This window comes from Cariama cristata, unplaced genomic scaffold, assembly GCF_000690535.1.
Source record: "Cariama cristata isolate BGI_N322 unplaced genomic scaffold, ASM69053v1 scaffold2857, whole genome shotgun sequence".
Classification (NCBI taxonomy): domain Eukaryota; kingdom Metazoa; phylum Chordata; class Aves; order Cariamiformes; family Cariamidae; genus Cariama; species Cariama cristata.
Genome location: NW_009626899.1, coordinates 14931 through 33569, shown reverse-complemented (window position 1 = coordinate 33569; position 18639 = coordinate 14931). Strand labels below are relative to the sequence as shown.

The window sequence follows — 18639 nt, the reverse complement described above, 5'->3', positions numbered from 1 at the left end:
TTTGTTATGTTCAGTGGGCTGACCATAACCTTTATGAGCTTCAAAATGATGAGCAGTGGTCACTCTAAATGTTTGATACAAGTGTGTTTTCTGGAGTTAATGTTTGTTTATAAGTAATCTATCATCAATTTCTAATATGAATACATACATATAAAATAAATATATATATTTTTAAAAAAAAATCTTTTTCCAAACTTCCTTGCTCTCAAAAATGCGTTCTCACGTGCTGACACTTGATAAAATGTGGCAGTTCTACTTGGTTTCAATTGTTTAATCTCCATGTAGACATGAAGAAACTCCTTCCTAATATGCTAAGTCCTGATCCAAGAGAACTTCAAAAAGCAGTTGAAGTACAGCTTTTGAGAAGTTCAGTGTGTCTGGCAACAGCTGTAAACCACATAGAACAGGACCAAAAGTGGCAGTCAATATCTGAGTAAGTTGAAATGTGCTACGAATGAATAAATGTAATATGCTGTGAGAAGTTGTTCTAGTTTGTTAAACGTAATTTAGTGGAAAGCATACGCTACTTTGTACTTCGGGATCTATGGTAGTTTGCTAGCAGTTTTAGCTGTTTTGAGTTATAAGCTTACTGAGGAAAAATAAAACGATGTTTAACTTGGAGATTATGTAGTTCTTTGAGTTGATAGAGCACTGCTTCTTTTCAGTTTAATAGAATGTCTCATACTGTAACTTGTGTGTGATACTGCAGGATTTTATCATTTGTTTGAAGATGTTGAATTTGTTTTTTCAGTAATTTTGATATCACTGTTTACTCTTAAAGTCTAGCTAACAAAAATGACTATTTTGATTCTTTTATTTTAGAAATGTTATTAAGTACTTAAAGCAAACATCACGAATTGCTATTGGACCTTTAAGACTTTCCACACTCACTGTGTCTCAGTCTTTACCAGTATTGAGCACTCTTCAGTTGTATTGTTCTTCTGCTTTGGAAAACACTGTATCCAACAGGCTAACATCAGAGGTAAGTCTGTGTTTAACACCTAAATTGGAGTAATGTATTTATGTCATGTCATGAAGTATTGAATATAGAACATGCATTAATTGTTACGACCATTGTTAATCATACTGTAACAAGACCTCATTTAGTTTTCTAACATGCCTTGACCCAAGTTTTTTAAATTTACGTCTCAGTTGGACTTCTTCTTTCTGTTGTTACAAATATACCATGCCTTTCAATTACACTTGTAGTATTTTTAAATTTTATTGGTAGCTGCTTTTTAGAGAAGCATTGACATTTCTTCTCTAAATACATTGTAATGCTTATTGCTACAACACACGTGTAATTTACTTTAAAAGTAACTTTAAAATATTTATCAAAAACCAGTCAGTTCAGCAATTAAAAACTCAATGTCAGCTTCAACCAGCATGAATGATCTAGTACTAATTTCTAATCACGTTATTCCAAAAACAATTCTGCTTGATTTTGAGCTATTCTTAATGTTGTCCTCTGAAAATCAAGCATGTCTTTCTAGACCTGCATAAAACATATTTGTGTTGTGTTAGTTAACAGTAAAGGGTGGCTACTAATACAAGTAAGAATGATTACTCTGCACTAAAATGGTCTTTGGTTTTAATAAATGAAAATGTATTTTAGTAAACGTGTATCTCTTAACAGCTATACAACTTCTATGCCTCTTTCAGGACTGTCTTATACCTCTCTTCAATGATGCTTTGAGGTCATGCAAACAGCATGATGTAAGGCCATGGATGCATGCGCTGAGGTACACAGTGTACCAGAATCAATTGATGGAAAAACTTAAAGGTATATAGACTCTTGTTTTAGTGTTATGGAAGGTAAATGCAGAATTTGAACTTAAGTCGTCTGCTGAAAGTAGCAACTGTGTATTTTTCTATTATTTAGATGGATTACTTTTTAAGAGCCAAGTTTTGGTTATTTAGGTGTCTTGCTTTACAACTAGGGCTCTCAATTACCACTGTAATGTAGACAGTGTTAAAAAGAAAATAGTTTTAATCTGAAATGCTTAGCAGTTCTATAATCTTCTAATAGCACTTGACTTGCTCATCTCTTCATACTTCAAATGCTTTCACTTTTGAACACTTCAACACTGTCAATAATGGGTCTTTAAAAACATTAAAACAAAAGCCATTTAAACGTACAGTATGATAAGAGGTCATGGGAGAAAAAGAAATGTCAGGGACAAGTAGATTTCTTAGTTAAGAAGAATGCTTATAGCGAAAAAATTACTCTTTTGCCCAGCAGATAATCAATGGATATATTTTTTTTGTTTCAGATGGGATATGTAAATATTCTAGGCAGAAATGAAGTAATCTAAATTTCTGAAGGAGGGGTTAGTAAGTACGAAAGAGCTGAGCAATTTTTTACCGATGGCCATGTGCAGAATACATTGGGCAGAAATTATTTGTATAACCCAGATGCAATTATTGTTTGTTTAATAATTTTGTTTACAATGTCTTGCTTTCTTCTTCAGAACCGACAGTCCCAATTAAAAGCCATCTAATGGAGCTGGGCTTAACAGCAGCAAAATTTGCACGGAAGCGAGGAAATATTGCCCTAGCTACACGACTGCTTGCCCAGTGCAGTGAAGTTCAGCTAGGAAAAACCACCACTGCACAAGACTTAGTCCAGCACTTTAAAAAATTGTCTGCAGCGGGTCAGATAGATGAAAAATGGGGTCCTGAACTTGATATTGAGAAAACAAAATTGTTATACACAGCAGGTGAGTATTTGCTAATTATTTTGTAGATACTTGAGCTTCTTGTCCTTATAACCAGGCTAATTCCCCTAACCTTGAAGAAATCATAATAGGACAGTATCTTTAGGAATTTATTTCATCCTATTAACTGTTGTCTCAGCCTGAAAGTGTTTTCACAAGTCTTTTCTTACTTGTCATTTTTAACTTGAAAAGATAATTTTTTTGTGAAAATATATTGTTACAAGCTGTATCTGAATATGCTGAATTTCCGAAGAAGTGTTTTGAGTAAAGTTAATACTCTACTGAAGATATGCTTTTCATGATGTGCAGGTCAGTCAACACATGCCATGGAAATGCTGAGTTCTTGTGCCATATCCTTTTGCAAATCTGCCAAAGCTGAATATGCAGTTGCTAAATCTATTCTCACGCTGGCTAAATGGATTCAAGCAGAATGGAAAGAGATTTCAGGACAGTTGAAACAAGTATATAGAGCTCGACAGCAGCAGAATCACACTGGTCTGTCCACCTTGTCTAAAAACATATATAATTTGATTGAACTCCCAGCTGGTAATACACTAGAAGAAGAGTATCCTAGGATTGAAAGTGAATCTACAGGTAAATTTGTTCTCCTTACTCTTTTTTTTGTTGAATTGGTTACTGATGATTCTCCTGGGGCATAGCACCAGTTACGTCGATAAAGACTAAGTGCTCCATCACTCATGTATTTGTTTTCCTAATACGCATATAAACAGTGTGGGTTTTGTGCAATAGGTAACTATACACAGTTAAAAAGACCAAACATCTTAATATTGATATTTCATATTTCATATTTCTTTCACATTTTTCTTACTCACGTGATGGTGGCCTGAAGAAGAAGCTGGAATGCATTTATTTTGTAAGAGGAGGATATAAAATTTTGTCATGCTTTTGTCTGCTTTCAGCTCCTGTGTTTGCTAAAGTTTGAATGAGGTCTTTCAGATTAAACATCAACAGGATTTGTATGTTGAAGGTATTGATAAGTGTGAAAAGCAGTTACCTTAGGTTTTCTCGTGCTATTTAATCTATACTTCATTTGAACAGTTTTGTTGTTGCCACAGAATGTACTCTAATTCCCAATTTTTGGCAAACTTTTCTTCAGATGTCAAGATAAAGTTCTTTCTTTGCTTAAACATAGATTTCATAAATAACTTGGTTCCTCTCTTGCGCAGTCAGAATTATTTTAGAGCTGTTAATGGATGTTAAGTAGTAGGTGCTTTCTGACTTGATGGTGAAGAAAATAAATATATACACAAATAAACACAAACACACTGCCGTAGGCACTTCATAAAAGTCTGCTCTCTGAAGCATCTTGTTCTTTTGGAGATCATGAGTTTCTTTCCTCAGTTCCATCTTTCTGTGAAAGAGAAAGCAATTGTAGAGTATAGGCAGTGATTGTTAACAAATGAAAAACTCGTCTTTGTTTCGCAACCAGTATCAGAACTGAAAAATAATTGCATTTCTGAAAGTTTTACACTCTTGGGTACTAAGTTGACTGAAAACAATATTACATACTTATAAAGTTTTGGTGTGATTTTCTGTGTTAAGGAAATTGGAAGTAGGTTTTACATCATAACATATTGCTCTATTTCTCCCATCATAGTAAACATTGGAGTTGGAGAACCTGACTTCATCTTGGGACAGCTGTATCACTTGTCTTCAGTACAGGCACCTGAAGTAGCCAAGTCTTGGGCAGCCCTGGCTAGTTGGGCTTATAGATGGGGCCGGAAAGTAGTTGATAATGCCAGGTAAATTCATCCTAACATTTAAATTTATACAGCACAATTAGTTTTCTTAAGGTAAACCCTAGCTTTGTATTTACGATTACTGTTGTTTGTGGTCTGAAGTCACATGCAAGCCGAGAACTGAATATTCTCTTGATTACTTGCTCTCTGTAAAAAGAAGCAAGTTTAACTCTGAGATAAGGAGGAAGATTTCTTCATTCAAGAAGTTTTATAGATACAGTCTTAATAGGTTCAGTAGCTCTACGAATACTAATATATTGGTGATCAATAATTGATTAAACGTTACAGTCAGGGAGAAGGTGTTCGTCTGCTGCCCCGGGAAAAATCTGAGGTTCAGAACTTGCTTCCAGACAACATCGCAGAGGAAGATAAAGAGAAAATCTATGGGATTCTTGGGCAGGCAGTGTGTCGTCCAGCTGGGATTCAAGTAAGTGTCAATTTGCTTGCCTAAAAAATGTTCCACTTCAGTGTGAACCTTCCCCCCCCCACCCCCTACTTGTGGATCATATTAACTCTTGTATTGTCTGAATTGTAAAATATTTACAAGAGTTCTATAAGAAACCATCTGTTCGCTAAGTGGTAATGCATCTGTTCTGTGAACTATGGTAATATGCTCAAGTAATGCAGTTGCATGGATTGCCTAGACAAAAACTGGATTAAGAACTAATGTTGCTTGTAGAAATGGTTGGAGGACTTAATCAAATCTGTTTTCTCTTTATTTGCATTTAGGATGAAGATATGACTCTACAAATCACTGAAAATGAAGACAATGAAGAAGATGATATGGTGGATGTTATATGGCGTCAGTTATTAACAAGTTGTCCCTGGCTTTCAGATCTTGATGAAAATGCAACAGAAGGGTTAATTAAAGTGTGGAGGAAAGTGGTAGACAGAATCTTCAGTCTCTATAAACTCTCCTGCAGTGCATACTTTACATTCCTCAAACTCAATGCTGGTCAGGTTAGTGTTTGTGCTGATGAGGAAATCCAGTTACAAACCTTTCTAAATGATGATTTGAACTATATACTTAGCTTAGAGGAGTATTTCTTTCTTTCAAGGTTCCACTTGATGAAGATGATCCCAGGCTGCACTTAAGAAATACTTCTGAGCAAAGCACTGATGATGTTATTGTGATGGCAACCCTAAGACTGTTACGATTGCTTGTGAAACATGCTGGAGAACTTAGACAGTATCTAGAGCACGGGCTAGAAACTACACCTACTGCTCCTTGGAGAGGTAAGTATATGTTATGTAGTTGTTAAAATTAATTTTGACGTATTTTCTCTGAATACAAACAGGAAGATATTCACTACACTTTCATAAAATTTTTAGATAAGCATGATGGAAAGAGAACCTGTCTTTTACTAAATAGTTGCATTAAATGCGTTCACGTCTGCCATGCATTCTGATCTTACAATGGATAAGTAGCACATTCTGAGTCCCCTCCTTTCCCTGCCTTAAGACATTGAAAGGAGATGGAGTTTGTGAAGTATCATGTTGTATTATCTTAAAAAAAATGGGATGGGTCTTTTTCCTAGCTACAGTTTGAAATGCAGTTCAGAGAAAATATGTGGCTAAATACAGATGTCTCAGAAGTAGTTGTCACTACACTACTGGTTCTAGTAGCTCAGGGACTTTCCCACAGAAGGTTATGGAGTTGAAGTGTGAAAAGCGGCAGAAGAGGAGGCCAACTATTGCAAAATTGTACTTTCTTTTGAAACACGCAGTTATGCTAACTTCAGGAACTATTAATGTTACTCTCCTTATTTTTGAATAATGATATTACAGATACGATGTGCAAAACTCAGTTCCTAGTGCTTGACTAAAGGATTTATATATTGTATCTGATGTTATCTGTATTGGAATAGTAGAAGAAAATAAGCTATTGCCTGTACTGTGAAAGACGGTTATTTAAAAGAAGTTTTTATTGGGGAAACTAGACATTTATGTTCTCCCAATGCAAAATCAGCATGCCTTTAAAAAACCAATACAATTCTGCATCATTTGAAGTGAAATTAAAATAAATAAATCGGCACATTTTCTTTTCCTGTTTATGAAGGTATTATACCTCAGCTGTTCTCCCGCCTGAATCACCCAGAAGTGTATGTTCGTCAGAGTATTTGCAACTTATTGTGTCGAGTGGCTCAAGATTCTCCTCATCTCATACTATATCCTGCAATCGTGGGTACCATATCTCTTAGCAGTGAATCCCAGACTTCAGGTATGGAGGAAAAAAATAAATGTTCAAATACCGTTTAGCTAATATATTTTTATATACTGGATAAAATGATACCAAAATGATACAATTTTTTTTTTCAGTAACTCTGATACTTTCTATCTTAATATTTTTATTATGACACCCCACTGATACCTTTCATTTGATGTACCAGCTTGGCAAATAAGTTAGTTTTTTCAATTTTTATCATCATATACTTCGACAGTACTTAATGTACTATGGGGTCCTGATGCTAAATGAAGTATTAAGTGATGTATCTTCCAAGACCAGAACAGTGTAGCTAATATTTTAACATCTGTTTTTAATTTAGGAAACAAGCTCCCTTCTGCCATCCCTACTTTGTTAGGTAATATTCAAGGAGAAGAACTGTTGGGTGGTGAATGTGATGGAGGGAGCCCCCCAGCTTCTCAAGAAAGTAGTAAAGATGACACAAAAGTTGGATTAAATGAAGATCAAGCAATGATGCAAGACTGTTACAGCAAAATTGTGGAGAAACTCTCTGCTGCAAATCCCACAATGGTATTACAGGTAAATAATTGAAATGTAAGCTACTTGTGCTCTTATTTGAACCACAAAATACATAATTTGTGTATCTTGTGGGTAGACCTACTGAAAGTTTGGTCACCTTTGCTGTTAGGCTGTCATCTTTTTTCAAGTTGTTCATCCACAAAAATAAGTCTTAATACTAGTACTCTTTAAGTGAATCTTTATTTTATACAGGTTCAGATGCTAGTAGCTGAGCTACGCAGAGTTACAGTTCTTTGGGATGAACTTTGGTTGGGAGTTTTACTGCAGCAGCACATGTATGTCCTCAGAAGGATTCAACAACTGGAAGATGAAGTCAAGAGGGTCCAAAACAACAACACTTTACGGAAGTATGTCTTTTTTGAATAATTCAAGTGCTAATCATAGCAAATGTTTGTTCTTGGGGAAGCACACAGTCAAACCGATCAAGAGTGTTGTTCCTGAATTCATACTATCGTGGCTACTTCTTTGTAAGCCAATGACCTTATTTCAAGAACATTTTGATGCTACAGCTAGTACTTTAATCAAATGAGAAACAACAGTCTACCTGTGAGTGCATGTTGGGATTTCCTTGGTGGTAATGTGTTAGAACCCAATGTATATTCAGTTGTGGATTATGAGATCCTATAGTTCTTCATTTTTAAGGTCTTTCTTGCAAATCAGCTGAAATGAGGACAAGCATGTTGAAGAGTGTAATCTATTTGGAGTTTACTCCAGTTACCTGTATTTGCAGTAAACAGAACATCTTAATCTGCTTTTGGCTTTCGGTGTTCAAGTCTTTTTTTTTTTTCTTCCTCACCTGGGTTCTCCTGTGAATGGGTTTGTGGAAGAGGAATGCCATTCACTGGGCACCTGGCTAAGCTTAAGAATACCTCTTGAATTCTATAGTCAGGGCTGACATGGAACGGAAGAACAGCATGATCTGAATGTCTCTCTTCCCCTTCTTTATAGTTTGGTACATCCTCAGGAAGTAGTAGTAAAGAGCTCTTTAATAAAAGGAAATCAGTTGCTTAGAGTGGTTTGAGCTCTGAGCTTTTCCTCAGGGTGTCCAGTGGTGACGAACCCAGTTCAAATGTTTCAGTTTTAACCCCCCCCGCCACACACACACAAAAAAAACCCCAAAAACCAAACATGATTCAGAGGAACAGGCATTCAATGTGGAATGAAATACTCTTCCTTTTAATATGGTCATCCTTGAAGACCTCATTTTAGAGGTGTAGTAATCTTTGTGAATTCTTAGATGTCTCATTTGCAGTCTTGTTTTAATGCTCTGCTTATGAAGTAACTTAGTTTAATGGAGTTAAGAGGAAATTTTGATTATGTTTGGGTTTTTTTTTTATTAGAGAGGAGAAAATAGCAATCATGCGTGAAAAGCATACAGCTCTAATGAAGCCCATTGTATTTGCTTTGGAACATGTACGGAGCATCACTGCAGCTCCTGCAGAAACTCCTCATGAGAAGTGGTTTCAGGATAACTATGGAGATGCAATTGAAAACGCGCTAGAGAAACTTAAAAATCCTTTGAATCCTGCTAAACCTGGAAGCAGCTGGCTCCCATTTAAAGAGGTATAATGCACAGACAAGGAGTACAATGTAGAGACTATTGACACTCTTGCTGCACCATGTTGCTTGACTCTCTTCTTAGTATTGTCTTGCCATATCAAACTTGAAGCCTGAAACTTTGTCTTCTCTGCAATCACTGCAGGCATGCTAGACATTAAAGCACAGTGATTTTTGTCTCTGTAACAAGTCCTACTGACTGTCTGCATTATTGTTATTTCTACCCAATGAAATTTTTTTTTTCCAAATCTTGCATTTTCTACTGTGTGGGATGCTGTCAGTTTTGGGGGCAGAGGGCTTTTTTTTTTAAATGCTGTCTTTCTGAAACTATGCCATTTGAGTTTAGTGGATTTAAATTTTAACAAGTTGGTACTGTGGTTGTCTAAGCCCAGTCCTCAGGCTGTGCAGTAACCTTCAAGTGATCAACCCTTCCCAAAGATACTTTGTTTTTCAATTATGTGATCTTGTCTTAGTTTTTTATGGGTCTGAGGAGAAACAAAATATTTATTCACTTGGATATCCAGAACCAACCTAGACAGAACCTAGGTTTTACACACAAATAAGACTTTTTTTTGTAGTTCCCCTTCTGCTTTGCAGAACAAGCAAGCAGGTAGATACATAAACAGGAGGTTGCTGAATGCTGCTGCCATTGACCACAGCTCAAACATTTATAAATGCAGGAGCAAACCTATTGAGGAGTTTGATTTGTTGTGACTTTGGTGCTTATCACCAGACAAGGTATATTTGCTGCATAAAGGATGTTTTTAGTTTTTGTCATCTTCATCCTAAGCTGTAAATGGATTAGTAGGGTGGCAAGGATGAAAGGTGGTTTAAGAAAAATCTCCATGCTTTCTGGAAGATGACCACCACTAAGTCTGTTTTGGTGGTGTTTGGTTTTGTGGTTTTGGTTTTTGGTGTGTGTGTTTTGTTTTTTTTTAAATGCTAGCTGTTAAGGTGAACCTCAACCTAAAACAAAAAATCTCTTTGGAATAGGTTATGCTAAGTTTACAGCAAAGAGCACAGAAACGGGCTAGTTACCTTCTACGACTAGAAGAAATCAGTCCTTGGTTGGCTGCCATGATGAGCACTGAAATAGCACTTCCTGGAGAAGTATCTACCAGAGACACAGTCACAATTCATAGTGTAGGCAGCACCATCACAATCCTGCCTACCAAAACGAAACCTAAAAAGCTGCTTTTCCTGGGTTCAGATGGGAAGAACTATCCCTACCTGTTCAAAGGTAAGAAATTGAAGTTTTCTCATACAAGTTACTGTCTCTGGTTATAAATTAGACTATATTAAAGTTGGGAAGATGTATGGTAGCAACTTTTGTTTTATCTGCCTGTATGATATGGAGAAAGAGTTGTTTGGAGCATCTCCTTCTCTTCTCCACCTCCCACTTCTCCGTACATTTTCATGGAATTTTACTTTGTGAAGCTGTAAGTCAGGAGTGTTTCAGATCCCTTCTTTATAAGGATTGCATCAGAAACAGTGTTCTGCTTGCATACTGGTAGGATTAGCTGGTGCGCTTTTCCAGAAGCTTAAGGCAGCACCCAGAAGAGAACTTTAGAGACTTCATGCTTTCCCTGAAAGGGAAAGACCTGTTTGTGTTAGTAACTGTTGTGTGTACTGCTCAGAGAGAGCCGTCAAAACTGGTGACTCTAGTAGGTAAATGCTATGTAAACATTTAGGATTAGGCTGAACATCTCATCCTTAATTTACATAATTTATAAAGCTATTCATAGTCTGAAATGAAGTAGGATTTCACAAAATGCTAAATTTTGGGCTTTAAGAGAATAATTTTTTTTATCTAGAAGCTAAATTTTGAACAAAATAAATTTATTGCAGGTTTGGAAGACTTGCATCTGGATGAAAGGATCATGCAATTCTTATCAATTGTGAACACAATGTTTGCTACTATTAACCGTCAAGAGACACCGAGGTTCCATGCAAGGCACTACTCTGTGACACCTCTGGGAACAAGATCAGGCTTGATCCAGTGGGTGGATGGAGCTACACCTTTGTTTGGTCTTTACAAACGGTGGCAACAGCGAGAAGCTGCTTTACAAGCACAGAAGGTAACAACTATGTTTTATGCTAGCTAGAACAATTCAGAGGGGAATATTTATTCTGATTTGCTTTGCAGTTCTAAATAACTTAGTCTTAAAAGGATTGTGTTTTGTTCATAATAATGCAGAATGGTTCTGTGTATTCATATCTTTTGGGATTTTACCACATGTCAATGAAACTGCATATAGGTATTCATATGACAGTATGTAACATAAATACACTGTTCTGGCATGATAATTCAAGGACAACTGTTCTTGAACAAATAGACTTAACTTTGGTTAATATTAGCTCCACATCTCATTCTCTTATTCTCATTTCATTTTAAATATAGTTTTTACAGCTATATTTGTCAAATTTATCTCGATAAGAGTGGAGTTAGGCCAAAATAATGTGTTTTCAATTTATTTAGGCTTTTTTAACTCTTGAATTTTGAAAGAATTCTCTGAGCTGTAAAAGTCGTCGTCAGTAGAGCAGTTGATTTAATATTTCATTCTCACCAAAACTGACTTTGGGATACTTTTCTGTGGTAATGAGTTGCAATATGTAAAGTACCACTTTGAATACTGTGTTCAGTTTTGGGCCCCTCGCTACAAGAACGACATTGAGGTGCTGGAGCCTGTCCAAAGAAGGACAACAAAGCTGGCAAAGGGTCTAGATCACAAGTCTGATGGGGAGTAGCTGAGGGGAGACCTTACTGCTTTCCACAGCTACCTGAAAGGAGGGTGTAGGGAGGTGGGGGTCAATCTCTTCTCCCTAGTAGCAAGCAATGGGACAAGAGGAAATGGCCTCAAGTTGTGCCAGGGGAGGTTTAGCTTGAACATAAGGAAAAATTTCTTCACCAAAAGGGTTGTCAGGCACTGGAACAGGCTGCCCAGGGAAGCGGTTGAAACCCAGTCCCTGGAGGTATTTAAAGGATGCTTAGGGATGTGGTGGTTTAGTGGTGGACTTGGCAGTGCTAGGTTAATGGTTGGACTTGATGATCTTAAAGGTCTCTTCTAACCTAAACAGTTCTATAATTCTATGATTTTTGCCTCTTCTAGGCTCAGGACTCTTACCAGACTCCTCAGAATCCTGGAATAGTGCCTAGACCCAGTGAACTTTACTACAGTAAAATTGGACCTGCTTTAAAGGCAGTTGGGCTTAGTCTGGATGTGTCACGTCGTGACTGGCCCTTGAATGTCATGAGGGCTGTTCTAGAAGAACTGATGGAAGCAACTCCCCCGAATCTTCTAGCTAAGGAGCTATGGTCATCATGTACTACACCGGATGAATGGTGGAGAGTTACACAGGTGAGTTATAACAAATACATTTTTCCTTTGAAAGGCTGTGTTTTTAATGGGATGAGGGGCAACAAATGCCTGGGATCTGTTCAAGCAATGATACTTGTGAGTTAGGTGAGCTAGCACTGCTGAAGTTTCATGTAACAGGAAATGTTGGCAATTGTACTATCTGGAATAAAAAGTGGGTATACACTTGATAGCTTTACATTATTATACTAGAATTATCAGCCTAAGATATGAAAACTCTTGTAAGATATTACCAGACAAGAAATAGAAACCAGCTTGGAATAAGTTACTTTTGATTTGTCTTACACTTAAAACATTATTTTAAGATGGTAGTCAGTCCAATGTGTTGGCAGAGGATTCCCACAAATAATTTTTTCCTGAAACTCTCTTTAAAGTCGTATGCAAGATCCACTGCAGTTATGTCCATGGTTGGCTACATCATTGGTCTTGGAGACAGACATCTGGATAATGTTCTTATAGATATGACTACAGGAGAAGTTGTCCACATAGATTATAATGTTTGCTTTGAAAAAGGTAATTTAAAAAATGCTATATGTTATTCAAATAAAAGGTTTCCCTTCTTGGTAATTAAAAGAAACAACTTAAATTTTTATCTTAAAGGGAAAAGCCTTAGGGTACCAGAGAAGGTTCCGTTCCGGATGACGCACAATATTGAAACAGCACTTGGAGTGACAGGAGTAGAAGGGGTTTTCAGGCTTTCTTGTGAACAGGTAAGTTAGGAACCTTGCAGAAAACTGAGGGCTGTCACTTGCCAAATAGTGTCTTAGAACTTTTCTATTAGACATTCTGCTGTTGATTTATAAAGCCTTCACATTTTCTGCCATGATTTTATAGATACATCCTATAGTATTTAAGAAATACAAGAATGTCAGATAAATACATACGCAAGTAGTGGTGCAACTACAGTTCAAGGGGGAATGAGGACTTGTAGCTCTAGGTGTAAAATGTCGTGTTTTTCTTGAAGCTGCTTTTGTGAAGTGTTGCTTTACCCTCTTTCCCAGGACTTGTCCTTTATGAACGTGACAGATGCGCTTTCAAAAAAAAAATAAATGCTCTGAACAAAGGAGAGTTTTCTTCCTCAAGTGTTTGTTGTTATATTATAGAGTTTGCATGGAAAGCTAGAATGCAATCTTTAGTTTTTAGTGACATTACTACAGGCTAGCTGCATTTGTACATACTGTGGTATTCTTCCTGTATTTGTAGTGGTTAGGGATAAGTTAAGGATTTCTGTACCTTATCAAGTACAGTATTTTGCATTTAAAATTCCACTGTTCTGCAAGGATAATGCAAGATCAGAATGAGTCTCTTTAAAATGTGATGCAGGTCCTTCATATTATGCGACGTGGGAGAGAGACTTTGCTTACGTTGCTTGAAGCTTTTGTTTATGATCCTCTGGTGGACTGGACAGCAGGAGGTGAAGCAGGATTTGCTGGAGCTGTCTATGGTGGTGGTGGCCAGCAGGCTGAAAACAAACAAAGCAAAAGAGAAATGGAAAGAGATATTACACGTAGTCTCTTTTCTTCAAGAGTGGCTGAGATAAAGGTGAGTTTACTACAATAATTTTCTATTTTATAACCAAAGTAGGCCCTATGCTTTCACTTCATTTATTTGCATTTTGGGGGTGGTGGACAAGGTGGTCGTTTATTAGAAATACTTCACAAATTTTATTGAGCTAAATTGAGTTTGTATTGAGGGAAGTGGTTATATGGAACTTGCAAGTACTTCGTTTTCATTTTCTGTGTGCTTCATTCTAAAACATGTTTTAATGTTTTGCCTGAATCTGGGCTAGAGGAATAAAAATAGAGGTTTAGGGAGCAATCTAAAAAAGAATGTCCGTCAAGCTTTAGCACTCGTAGCACTGGAGGTAGTCCTAGATGAACAACAACATTGAAGGGTTAAGTGCTGCCATATATTACTTTCTCTATCCTGTTTGAATTAAGTCCAGTTCTCTAATGTCTGTGTCTTGGTTATAGGTTAACTGGTTTAAGAACAGAGATGAAATGCTTGCTGTGCTGCCAAAATTGGACAGTAGTTTAGAAGAGTATCTGAGCCTGCAAGAGCAGTTGACAGATGTAGAAAAGTTGCAAGGAAAACTACTGGAGGAGATAGAATTTCTGGAAGGTGCAGAAGGAGTGGATCATCCTTCCCACACGCTTCAGCACAGGTACAGAGGAGCCAGGAATTCTATCAGGAATGTCACAGTTTAATACAGTTGGTGTTTAGTAATCTACTTACGAATTAAATGTTAGAAACGTATATATGAGAGATATTAATAGCTGGGTAAAAGCTGTTCTTACAGTACTCAAGTCACTCCTTGTATGGAAGAACTATTGAAACCATTTTCCTACTGAATAATCTTATTTATGTCCTATGCCTCATACTCCATCAATATAGTGCTAGTCTGTGTTCCACACTTGACCCTTGAGGCAAGAGACAATGTGCTGAATGTGGTGTCCCATCAAATTAATCCACATAATGCAGCTATTTATAAATAGCGCAAAAATCTTTTCATCTAAGTTTATAATTCTTTAACTTTTCCAGTTTCTTTGAAATTGATCAAGGATTTCAGAATTGCATGAATATGCACATGCATTAATTATTTTGTAGGAAAACAGAATTAATTGTTAAAACAACATTGTTGAAGATTTATGTAATTGGTAAGAATATGTTAATTTTGTGGTCAACAAGGTAGTTGTATCATTCAATATGGCTTTGTATTCAATATAGTTAAGTATTTTTTTTCTTGTAGTACTTACTTGATTCTGTGGCTTCAATAATTCAGGTATTCTGAGCACACACAGTTGCAGTCTCAACAAAGAGCTGTCCAGGAAGCAATCCAGGTGAAGCTGAATGAGTTTGAGCAGTGGATAACACATTACCAAACTGCTTTCAGTAATTTAGAGGCAACACAACTTGCAAGTCTTCTTCAAGAAATTAGCACACAAATGGACCTAGGTATAAAATAGTATTTGTGGGGGTTTTTTAATGGTTTGAACATAACTAGAGTTTAATATCAGGATGCATTATGAATATTCTCTAACTTAAAGGCAAGGACCTGTATGTAATAAATGATAAGAAAGGGGGTTCTTCAAAGGGTGATTTAGAGTACTTCAACGTTTCTGTGCCAAGCTGCCTGAAGGAACTTTGTCTTACCCTGTCTGGGCATGAGATTATTCACTTACTTTGTGCTCAAAATTCTCAATATGATTTCTCCGTGCCTCCTGTATCACAAGTAAAAGAATATTTTGGAAAAGATGTTAACACTCAGTATTTGTATGCTATAAAATGTGCGCTTCAGAGATGTGTCTTAATTTTTAACTGCCTTTCTTAAAAGGTCCTCCAAGTTATGTACCAGCAACAGCATTTCTGCAAAATGCAGGCCAGGCACATCTAATCAGTCAGTGTGAACAACTGGAAGGGGAAGTTGGTGCTCTTCTCCAGCAGAGAAGATCTGTGTTACGTGGTTGTCTTGAACAATTGCACAACTATGCAACAGTAGCTCTTCAGTATCCAAAAGCTGTGTTTCAGAAGCACAGAATAGAGCAGTGGAAAACCTGGATGGAAGAACTCATCTGTAACATGACAATAGAGCGTTGTCAGGATATCTTTAGGAAGTAAGTTGACAGAATAATGGATTGTTTGAAGAACTTTATTTTCAAGCTACCTCAGGATTTTAATTTTCTAATTAAAAGGAATACTTTTGCGAGGACTGGTCTAATTATAAAGCAAGACAAGATTAAGTTGTAATTCCAGAAGTTTGGAGAAAAAGATGAAAAACTGCTTTTAAAATATTGTTGCAGAGTTTAATCTGTGTACTGCAAAAAGAAAACTTGTAATGAACAAATGAAAAAACTATGTTTGTGGCTTTAGGGTAGTGATATTTAGGGATTTTTAGAAACTTCTAGTATTTAAAAGTCACTTAAGTCAACTAAAGACTTTTTTTTAATTAAAACAGATTTTCAAGCAACTATTTTTTTCTTTCTTTTTCTTCTAAAGTCAGGCCATTTCAGCATTATTACTGCTTGGCTTACACGATCTAGATTATGTTCAAATATTTACACTGAAACCAGTATCCTTCTTATTTCTTACCTTCTATTCATTCCTTGCCTCAAGGACTATTGATTGGCTTCGGTCCTTGCAAATAGGTATGAAATGTGGTACATTCTCTGATTTTATGAAAGTGTCATGAGGGTAGCTGTCAACTGCTGTGGTATTTAAAGTTGATACAAAGTAGGTGATGTGGGAACTGTTCAAACGCAGAGTATTTTTCCTACCCAGAGAGCAGAATGCAATTTGCTAGCGCGTGAGGAGGGAGAATTTTGTCATTGTACTTTTGCTTTACAGGTATGAAATGCAATATGCTCCTCAACCACCTCCAAGTATGTGTCAGTTCATAACCGCTACAGAAATGACTCTACAGCGCTATGCAGCAGATATAAATAACAGACTTATCAGGCAGGTGGAGCGTTTGAAACAGGAGGCAGTTACTGTACCTGTTTGTGAAGAGCAGCTGAAAGAAATTGAACGTTGCATAAAAGTTTTCCTTCATGAAAATGGAGAGGAGGGCTCACTGAGCTTAGCAAGTGTTATCATCTCTGCTCTTTGTGCGCTGACAAGGTGAGTTGCCTCTTGTGAAATCTTTTTGTATGCGTTCGTGCTTGAGCCCATATAAAAGGAATATTCTATTCAAGTGACATAATTATGTGGAGAATGCAATAGCACGCAGGTTGTCTAACTAAGTGTCTTAATTCATTTAGGCGAAATCTGATGATGGAAGGTGCAGCATCTAGTGCTGGAGAGCAACTGGTGGATTTGACATCAAGAGATGGAGCCTGGTTCTTAGAGGAGCTTTGCAGCATGAGTGGGAATGTTACATGCCTTGTGCAGTTGCTGAAGCAGTGTCATCTTGTACCCCAGGACTTAGATATTCCTAACCCAATTGAAGCATCAGAAGCTGTTCACTTAGCAAATGGAGTATATATCTCACTTCAGGTGATACTTACTTTTGTGTTACTTTTTCTTTCCTCATCCCCAACCTTCTAACGCTTCAGCTAAGCCATTCTTAACAGCTTCTTCCTTAAACAGCTAAATATTTGTTTATGATGCTGCTGAGATTTCTTTTTTGTTGGACCTTAGTCTCGATTGCTGCATTTGGCTGAGCTGAGCAGGCATTTGCCACTGCCATTTACATTTTTATTGGTCGAAAGAAACCATTTTGATCTATACATGTCAAATTGTAAAAACTGCTGCCAAGTAAGTAGCCATGAGAAAAGAAGTTAGTGTCAGACTTACAGACACACTAGCTTCATCTCTTGCTTTCATTCTTTTATTCTGTTGCTAGCAGTCCAGAACAACTGCCAAACTGTTTAATCTGTGTTCTTTCTGTTTTCTGCTCCTGCTAAACCTTACTTATTTTCACCTAAAACAAGTAATTTGAAGCAAATTCTTAAAACCTGTTTTACAGGCCCCTGTCTCCAAGACTGGGAAGGAGAAAAATGCAGTTATAATTCAGTGGTTTAGAAATATTTCCACTTTATTAAAACAAACGAAAAAATTAGTGGCAGCTTGAGTAAAATATCTACTGAAAACTTAGGTGGTTTATAAGCTGTGCCTGGTGTGAATAGCTTTTTGAGACTTTTGATTCCACTGTACTGTATTTGAAAAATATTTTCCTACCAACCTGTGTAAGCACATTTTGATTTTCCTCACTTTGTTTCTTTGCTCTTCAAAGTATTAACATTTCAGAAATTTTCCAGAAACATGCATGCAATTTCATTGCACTGCAGCTGAGATCTTTCACTCACAAATTGTTGTCCTCCCTGTGAGCTCTTAGGTAAGATGTGTAGCTCACTGAGCCATCAAGATGACTAATCTTTTTGGTGTGTCTTGTCTCCTTTTGGAGACACAGCGCATTGGTTGGTTCTTTCTGTAGCTGCCTTTAGCCCTTTGATCCATTCTGCTTGGGGAAAATTGCTTTATGCCATGTAAGGTACTGTTTTTCTTACCTGCATTGATTTCTGTGGCACGAGTAGGCCTATCTGTCATGTTTTTGATTCTTTTCCTTTGCCTAGTCCAATCAGTTTAGCAAATCATAAATTCGGTAAATAATTTAACTCATTTATAGTTACCTAATGGAAAAGAAAAGCTATGTAATTTGATGAATTGATTTGCAAAGTGTGATCTCTGTACCACTAATCCTCTGCTGAGGATTGCTGTAAGGTATTGCTGCTGATGCTGTTGAGGTAGTTGTTGCTACATTGTGCAAATGTCAAACCTTTGCGTTTGTACAGTGTTTAATGTATTTCTGATTTCTTTAAATTTAAAAAAAAAAGGGTAGATTTTTGACTCTTGGCTGACCACCATCATGTTATCTTTTAGATAATGTCTGCTACAGGGTGGTGTAATACTAAAATGAGAAAGCTGTTGCGTATGATACTTTTTGAGAATGGAAAATTTCTTATGTT

The 18639-nt window shown here is 36.8% G+C and overlaps 1 protein-coding gene across 1 annotated transcript in view; it reads left to right on the top strand.

Moving 5' to 3' along the window:
* Positions 1 to 18639, top strand: part of SMG1 (SMG1 phosphatidylinositol 3-kinase-related kinase) — a 63010-nt gene that overhangs the window by 34554 nt on the left and 9817 nt on the right. The window contains exons 27-50 of the mRNA XM_009704216.1: positions 286 to 433; positions 823 to 982; positions 1663 to 1783; positions 2472 to 2720; positions 3027 to 3311; positions 4336 to 4480; positions 4766 to 4904; positions 5207 to 5437; positions 5536 to 5713; positions 6537 to 6698; positions 7024 to 7241; positions 7434 to 7588; positions 8582 to 8804; positions 9792 to 10038; positions 10647 to 10876; positions 11909 to 12157; positions 12550 to 12688; positions 12776 to 12885; positions 13499 to 13717; positions 14149 to 14339; positions 14958 to 15130; positions 15510 to 15789; positions 16520 to 16792; positions 16933 to 17167. Of these exons, the coding sequence (XP_009702518.1) occupies positions 286 to 433; positions 823 to 982; positions 1663 to 1783; positions 2472 to 2720; positions 3027 to 3311; positions 4336 to 4480; positions 4766 to 4904; positions 5207 to 5437; positions 5536 to 5713; positions 6537 to 6698; positions 7024 to 7241; positions 7434 to 7588; positions 8582 to 8804; positions 9792 to 10038; positions 10647 to 10876; positions 11909 to 12157; positions 12550 to 12688; positions 12776 to 12885; positions 13499 to 13717; positions 14149 to 14339; positions 14958 to 15130; positions 15510 to 15789; positions 16520 to 16792; positions 16933 to 17167 (4760 nt within the window). The remainder of the gene's footprint in view (positions 1 to 285; positions 434 to 822; positions 983 to 1662; positions 1784 to 2471; positions 2721 to 3026; positions 3312 to 4335; positions 4481 to 4765; positions 4905 to 5206; positions 5438 to 5535; positions 5714 to 6536; positions 6699 to 7023; positions 7242 to 7433; positions 7589 to 8581; positions 8805 to 9791; positions 10039 to 10646; positions 10877 to 11908; positions 12158 to 12549; positions 12689 to 12775; positions 12886 to 13498; positions 13718 to 14148; positions 14340 to 14957; positions 15131 to 15509; positions 15790 to 16519; positions 16793 to 16932; positions 17168 to 18639) is intronic.